This window comes from Gadus chalcogrammus, chromosome 15 (assembly GCF_026213295.1).
Source record: "Gadus chalcogrammus isolate NIFS_2021 chromosome 15, NIFS_Gcha_1.0, whole genome shotgun sequence".
Taxonomy (NCBI): domain Eukaryota; kingdom Metazoa; phylum Chordata; class Actinopteri; order Gadiformes; family Gadidae; genus Gadus; species Gadus chalcogrammus.
In genome coordinates this window covers 3,282,370-3,290,707 of record NC_079426.1, presented here as the reverse complement: position 1 = coordinate 3,290,707, position 8,338 = coordinate 3,282,370, and the positions used below count along the sequence as shown (strand labels likewise).

The 8,338-nt window shown below is 43.2% G+C and overlaps 2 protein-coding genes across 2 annotated transcripts in view; one reads left to right on the top strand and one right to left on the bottom strand.

Annotated features, from left to right (window-relative positions):
• Window positions 1-670, top strand: part of LOC130404925 (collagen alpha-1(IX) chain-like) — a 3,178-nt gene extending 2,508 nt beyond the window's left edge. Inside the window, exon 5 of the mRNA XM_056609874.1 lies at window positions 527-670. Within this exon, the coding sequence (XP_056465849.1) occupies window positions 527-670 (144 nt within the window). The remainder of the gene's footprint in view (window positions 1-526) is intronic.
• Window positions 587-6,911, bottom strand: LOC130404785 (protein FAM135A-like). Its single transcript, XM_056609683.1, has 7 exons — window positions 6,747-6,911; window positions 4,778-4,906; window positions 3,649-3,728; window positions 2,347-2,486; window positions 1,866-1,936; window positions 1,582-1,755; window positions 587-1,467 (listed from the first exon to the last, which is right to left on the bottom strand). The coding sequence occupies exons 2-7, from the start codon at window positions 4,852-4,854 to the stop codon at window positions 1,293-1,295; spliced, it is 717 nt and encodes a 238-aa protein (XP_056465658.1). The 5' UTR covers window positions 4,855-4,906; window positions 6,747-6,911; the 3' UTR covers window positions 587-1,292.
• Between the last annotated feature and the right edge of the window lie 1,427 nt (window positions 6,912-8,338).

The window sequence follows — 8,338 nt, the reverse complement described above, 5'->3', positions numbered from 1 at the left end:
GTGGTTGGTGGGCAGGTTCTTGGTGAGGGAGGTGAAGCAGCCGAAGAGGCCCTGGTAGGCCAGCAGCAGGCTGGCACACAGACTATGGTGCAGACTGTGGGCGTGCTGCAGACAGTGCTCAGACACCAGGAATGTCCGGCCCTGTGGGTTGGGGGGGGTGACACGGTTAGTCCGGGGTGGTGGGGGGGGGGGAGAGGAAATGATATCTATTGCAAATATGTCGGCCTTGTTCACCTGGATGGGGTCACCTGCCGGTCATTTAATATGGGCGCTTTATTATTTTTCTTAACTAAATAAGACATATTAGAACAGATACAAGACAAGCTGTATCTGTTCTATTATTTTTAAAAACGAGACGCGTCGGCTTGTGTTTGAGGGTTTGTGTGTCCCTCTGCAACGCTGCGTCTTTACCACGCGAAGCGCTACAAATCAAAACACCATTAGCCCGCCATTCACTGCAATGTTTGCTTCTCCATTTTTCCATGCTGGAATGCTCTGTGGTTGATTCCACATCGATCCCCTTTAGCAAATGAAAAGTGGTCCGCGGGTTCATATTCCCGAGCCGCCCATTAGCCAGGACTCCAGAATGATGAGAGACATCGCCTCCGTTCTGCTCCGGGGAATCTCGGGAGCATTCAGCGGAGGCCCCCTCATCTCAGGGCTCCCATGAGGCTAAATACCATCATGGCGGGCCCTAATCATTTTTCTGTCTATTTATCTGTCAGCAGCCTCACTCAGCGAGGCTGTTGGAAGTGTGTCAGCACTAACACTACTATTACTGTTACTAATACTAATACTACTACGAACTCAACAACAACCCAGGATCCTACTGGTTCTGCTAGCAAGGCCTAAAAAATAAAAAAGTTTGGTTCCTGTTGGTTGTCAGTTGAGGTCATGGGTAGGTAGGGAATTTATTTTATTTTTTTATTTTATTTTTCCAGCGGCAATGAATGATAGGTAGGTTGTTTTCATTTAAAAACGAGAAAATTCGCTCATCCTTGTACAGAATGAAGAGGGGCTGTACCAAAAAGTAATCATAGTTTGCAAAAAAAAAAAATGTTTTTAAAGCTCATAAAATAATTTGAGTTGCACATAAATTGACAGGGTCGGTCGGAAACCAGAACCAAACAATTTTTTTTTTTTTTTAGGCCCAAGTGCGACAGGTCTTGGTCTGCCACTTAATTATAGCCGGTGATACAACCAGACTTCGGTAGAAATGGGTACTCGGCTCATTTTAAATAGAGTCAGCTCGATTTAAATTGAGCAGTGAGTCTTTTTTAGAAAGCGACAGCTTACAGGGGCTTCTCAAGGAAGAGACCCCCCGTTTGATTTGGGCTTACGTCTGGAGACACCTGCTTCATGTAGCTGCTCCCGAACACAACGCTCTCCAGGTTGGGGATCACCGAGTCCTTGCTCTGTGCCGGAGCGTTGCGGTTCAGCCATGTGGTTTTCACCGGCCTTGGGAAACTAGCACAGACAGAAGGAGACCCAGGGTTTAACAGGTAGACGAGAGCACACAGCGCGAGTGAGGGTCAAAAGACATGGGGGTGGAGTGCCTTCTCGTCGTCTGCGTTCGCCCACCTGATCAACGGCTGGTGCAGGGCGACCAGGGAGGCGTGGATCGTCATGGAGATGACCGACAGGTGGAAGTAGTCGAACATAATGTTGACCTGCTGGTGGATGCCTTTCTGGAGGCTAAAGTGCAAACGAAGAACGCGACTGCTGATGCTCTGGAGGGAGCTCTGGTCCTCGGAACTACGGGCAGAGAGGAAAGGAATGATCAGGAAAGAGCACGGCCATCCCTCGAACCCTACCCTCTTCCATCGTGGAAGAGGGTACATCATGAACATCAAGGCGACGCATACCTGTAGTCCCCATCTGTGAAGAACAACTCCAGGACGATTTGGAAATCCATTTCATTGAGGGACTCCTCCACCTTATGATGGAACAATGGACAAATCTTATGCCAGTGAAAAGGGGTGTTCGTATGCCAATGAGTGTCATTAGCCATTACAAGCAGTTTGAATCTCAAACGGCTGCCTTCTCCTGTTTTTTTAGGGACATGACAAGGGGTGCACTGTCCACCTAGATGTATGACGGATAGATAAGCAACATTTTCCACAGTCCACTTGGTAGGCTGGTAGACAGATCTATCAAGCATACATCTAGGTGGTCACTGGACACCACCAGTGAGGTCACTAAAACGCAGGAAATGGTACATTTTTCAAACGGCTTGTAGCGGCTAATCACACTCCCACCTGGTGGCATAATATCACTCCTTTAAGAAATGAAAGCTGAGGATTGAAGAGGAAGCTGGAGCACCTCCTCTGCCCTTGCGATGCATACCTTCTTCTCGTCCAACAGCATCATGACTTTGAAGAGGAGAACGTCGTTCACCGCCACCTCCTCGTTCTTGTACAGGATCTGATAGGTCCTGCTGCTGATGACGTCCTCCTGGACTGAGGCTGGGAAGGCCAGATCGGAGCCTAGGCACCAGGGAACAAAGACAGGCGGACATGACTAAATAAGCCCTGGTTTAGCAGTCTTGGGAAACCCAACCTGTGGGTGGAACATTAGTTGGCACTTGGCACTGGATAAACCTAAAAATCACCATGATTGTATGCATAGGGAAGGATTACTCTTTATTTCAACCGTGTGTTAGCCACAGAGCCATATACTTTATATGCATCGGTTAAAAAAAAATCAAGATTTTTCCACTTAATAGTCTGAATACGAAGTTCATACAATGCAATTCTACGTTGCACAACTCAAACCCTTGCATGGATACAATAAATAATTGTTATTTGCAGGGCTTAGTCACGTTTCCTTCTCTTGATCCAACTGGTGGCCATGGTGTGATTGTTCGGTGCGGCAGAGAAACAGACTTTGAGCTACTGAAGCAGCAGAGCTCTCTTCCCACAAGGGGATGAGAAGCGAGCACCAGGCCGCCGGGAAATGCGGAGAACAAGGACAGGCTTGTGAGATAAGGCCCAGAGGGCTCGCTGCCAACAGAACACCCTGAATAAAGCAACGCCGTGCCAATCACTGTCAACACCTTTCCTGTGCCATTAGGCAAGCGCTTAATACCGGGTTGATAGCAGCTCGGGTAAAACGAGGCGACGCGTGTTAATAATTGATCCTGTTTTTAAACACAAAAGGGCCCTTACATGTTGGAACCCAAACATCCTTAATGAGAGGGAGGATTGTGGGACGCGGAAGATTTTTTTGGTGTACCGTGAAAAGGAATGATCTGCACAACAACAGAACATCACGTTGGGGAAAACATTGGACAGGCTTATCGGTTTTTCTTTAGATGAGGCAACTAAATATGGAGGCGCGTAGGGATAGGATGCGATTAATCAATTTTTAATTTATTTTATTTTATGTTTTATAGAAAAGGGCAGAACAGCTGAATACATATCTGATTATTTTAGTGTGGAACATTTTCTTTTTGACCATTTTGTGCATTTCTTTTAAGGCGGCATTTTTTGAAAGTTCTCAAATACAAAGTTCTTTTTGGGAGAGACATGCTGAATAAACACATCATGTTTTCAAACTCAAAAATAATCGTGATTTCAATATTGACCAAATTAATCGTCATTATGATTTTTTCCACAATCGAGCAGCCCTAGAGGCGCGTGAACTAACCTGCCGGGTGGAGCAGACTGGCTTCTACTTTGTTAGGGACCCTGGGAGGGACCTTCATACTGGCCCGGATCTGGTAGAACCTACATGGAAAAAAAACAGGTCAACAGTAAACGTGAGAGCCGTTATCACACAGTGAAGCGCAATTCCGGAGCAGACCAATTCAGCTCGGCCGAGAACCCCGGGTAAGGCTGTAGGAACGCGCAGGGCTGCGAGATAAAGCACTGTGGAAAGGCAACCTCCGTCTTTGATGAATAAGTAATACACGTTTTCCCTCACAGTCACTCATGTAGTAAACCTGATCTCCTGAAGCATTGATGAGCGCAGAGAGCTCGAATTAGCCCTCCACTACCGGTTACTTTGTAGTGATAGCATACCCAGCCGCAATGTGGCATCAAGGTTAAACGCCCTGCTATGGCCTTGTCCCGTTTCTTTCTAGACCCTTTTCTGTTGATACGGTGAACACATTGGGGGAACAATAAACTGGCATTGCCTGTCACGGCCTAATGCCACCGGCTCCTAGCCAACACAGCCCAACCAAAGAATACCTGACAAACATTGACAGAAGTGCAATATATTCATTTGACTCAACTAAATACATGAACAGCAAACGATGGGCGGGGGTAGGACCAGAACAGGAAGCACGCCTATCCATTCCAGTCTGTACACCAACTCATTTCCTGTAAGACCGATTCATACCGAGGACACAAAGTAGCTGGTTGGACAAGTAAATGTCTCACACCCCAACTGAAACTGCAGTGTTGTTGACCCAAAAAAAAAAGAGTAGCTTTGGTATTGTTTAACCTCCTCTAAAAACTTGCATCTATTTAAAACAAGTTCAAAGCGAAAGAGGCCAGATTTAATAGGGTCAGAAACAGTTACAAAAGAACCAGGTAAATATTTGTCTTCCAGTGGAATTGGCCAGACGGTGTGCAGGATGTGTACACACAGGTTGGAAAGCTTTTACTCTCTTAGGGAAAACATATGGGAATATGAGTTTGTGTGTACTACCATCAGCACAATTGAACATCATCCTTCACATTATCTCTGAAATGGCAAAATCTCACATGCACACCATGTTCAGAGAACACAGAGAAAACGAAAATGCAGCGAGGAGAAGATGAATACTTGCCCTCTTTGGAACAGGTCCACATTGTAAAACTTGTGGAGCTCCACAGCAAACTCCACCGTGGCCTGGACTTCACTCATCTTGGTGTTATAGCCGGGGACGCCTTACATCATCGGGGACACACCTGGAGGCCTTTCAGGGGAATGTACAGGTCATGGTTAATAGTCTAAAACAAAAAGAAAAATTACTTTGTTTGAACCCATGCTTTTCATTTTACCTTAAGAGCCTAATTTACGTTTTTGCACTTAGTGTAGAATTGAAACCCGGAAAAAGATGACCTATTTATATTGCGGTGGTTTGGAGATTAAGAATGAAGAAGTACACTAAAAGTAAAGCAACAAGTGCATGTGTCACCATGCGCAAGTTATGGGAATACAATGCTATATCTTTTCTTAAAACCAATTGAACAATAGATTGTAGTGTTTAAGTATAACGTTGAATATCTTATACATTTCTAAAACACATTTTAGCCTATGGCACCTGACAGTCAATGAAGCCTAGTGAAGTTGAACAACTAATGCAAAAGGGCTGTAATAAAAGACAACCAAACCAGCTTCAGTTTAAATAAATGATGGCTAGGCTTTAGATTGGTTGTCAAAAGCCATCGCCCGTGGCAACAAGCGCAGCTATTTGATCTTGACAAACACACAGACAATTTGGAGATGAACATGGAGATAGTTTTGCTCTCGCTTTCCTCCATTATAACATAACAAGTTAATTTCCCATGTATTGGATGAAATAAAGTTCTGATCTCAACTGTCATTAATGTGCATCAATAGGAACGTGCTAGATACATTTCTAGATTATCATCACCCGATTCCTTTTGAAACGCTGCATCTCAAAACGGAATATATAAATATCATAACATAAAATATGCATTGTAGGAGCATTTTTGACTATCGTTTTTTTTTTACTTGACTAACCATACAGTGTGACTAAACAAAATAAACAGTAACATCACACATACATTCATGCACTGACTCATAACACTTGACCCACAGAAGCTTCTGACAGCATACGTTTTATGATTAGGACAACACTTGAAGTTGAAGACTGTCTACAGACATAAATATAACGACCATTACTAGCCACAAAAAAACGGAATTGCATTGAAATAGACAATATACTTCAATTGCAACCCATGCTACAAGCTGGACTGTGAACAATTACTGCGTTATAACCCCTATTTGGGTAGTAGTGTAGTGTGGTAGGATAAATACACCAGTACGCTGAGATTTCTGAATTCAAAAGGGTGGACATGAATATCATCGCATTAGAAACCCGGAAAAAGATGACCTATTTATATTGCGGTGGTTTGAAGATTAAGAATGAAGAAGTACACTAAAAGTAAACCAACATTGTGCATGCGTCACCATGCGCAAATGATGGTAATACAAATGCTATATATTTTATTAAAACCAAATGAACAATAGATTGTAGTGTTTAAGTACAACGTATCTTATACATTTCTAAGTAAAACACATTTTAGCCAATGGCACCTGACAGTCAATGAAGTCTAGTGAAGTTGAACAACTAATGCAAAAGGGCTGCAATAAAAAGCAAGCATCAAGCTGTTTTCCAGCAGTAACTATAATTGTATGGCTTTATAATGTTCGTGGACGAGAAACATTTCTGCCATCTGGTGAAAACTCTACATCGGGTAAACAAAGTTTAGGAAACGCGATGTTAACAGCATGGTGTGAGTTTGTATTGTATTTTGATCTGCTACAGTAGTGTGGACCAGGCTGAAGAAGTCCAGCCGGGACATGGGGTGACAAATCTGGGCTCGGGTCAGGTCGTAGAGGTATGGTATGGATGGACTTTAGCATACAATACAGAACCCCACCACAGTGGATCAATGATGGGATGACTACCGGCCTCATACCGGCTGACAACCGGCACATGTCAAACGAACCATTCACTAAACGTTTAGGCAAAGCGCTGGGGAAAGAAGACAGCTAACGCTACTCACCATTGCATCGGTAAGTCACTTGGCTACAAAACATTAGCTGGCTAGCCAACGTTAGCTCCTGCTAACAGAGTCCTCTGGTCCTTTGCACTACGAGGCATTCGTAGAGCAAACCCTATGCGGACAATTCTACACGATCGTTTTCTTATTTTTGTATCCCTACTTCGACCGTACATGTCTCTAATGTGTGCTGTTTGATACCAGCCAACGGAGCTAACCACTCTGTTGCAGACTGTCTGTGAGCTGCGGCTTCACTCCGTGGCTCCCCCGTCGCTCGCTCACTGCGTACTGGCGGTGGACATTTGACTGCGCATTTGCTGCGCATCTCCACAATTTAATGTGCACCAATAGAGAAAATAATCCAGGCTACGTCATTAGATGAGTGCTTCAAACAGCGCTCGACTAATGTTATTCTAAGGCTTTATTATTCGTTCTTTTCTTCTTTTTTTTTCTATGGAATAATACATAGAGGTTCACCTCATTCAAACTGCTGAAACAATATTACTAAAAATAATAGTTACATCTTAAAAAGTAATAAATTATTCTGCAGGTTACTCCCATCCCTTGTTAAGAGAAAGGTTAAAACAACAGCTTTGGGAGGTTTGATGAATGAAGCTTTCATATCTATGCCTGTACGAAATGCATTATGGGAAATTACCTCAAAGTTCTTATCACCAGTTCTTCGCTAAACACATAAAGTAGACTACCCTGCAAGTTTGAACTTTTGTGCATTTTCTTACGTTGCCTTCTCAGTAAGCATATTACCGGTATACAGTTAGGTGGGATAATCAATGTCATGTTGCCTTATATTTATCCACCACCTCCACTGAGTTCACAGTGCCCAAACTCAGAGCCGTATAATCATTCTTGATAGAAGGCAGTATAATGGTTAGCATATTTGGCTCAAACCCAAAAGAACATTGGGATTTTTTAACCCCAATGTCAACTGCCTCTGGAGGTAGCGATGTCTAACCTCTGCCTGTTCCTTAATTTCACTGTGAATCGCTTTGGATTAAGGCACCTGCTGATAGACCAAGTCAATTTAGTTTAATGTCAACCACCAATGCCTTAATAAGGATGATGTTGAATAGTAGAAGATCATCTTCATGAAGAACTAGGTATATTTATTATCCATACACTTATCTAAGCTAAGACTCTTCTTATATACGTTTAGAGCACAAATGCTTTATAAATAACCTTATCTTTGGCATTATTTGAAGAATCATTCATTACCCCATATAATTAGCATCGGAAATAACAACTAAGGTCCTTTTTGATTACTAGTGTTATTCAACTGAAGTTCAAGCTCTGCAGTTTAGATTCACAATGCATGGAGACTCAGTGGAGACCCCAACAGAGGCTCTATTCACAAGGTTGTTTAGAATACAGTTTCACACTGGGGACACAAGCAGAAGTATAATACCATGGAACTATTACCCTGTCACTACACACGGCTGGGATTCTTTTTGAAACCACACAACCTGCTCACTTCAACTCATATTCTCCCCTCATTCGTACATTAGGTAATAAGACAGCAATTGTAACTTATTGCACAATTATTTGATTTTATATTGTTTATCGCTATCACCAATGCC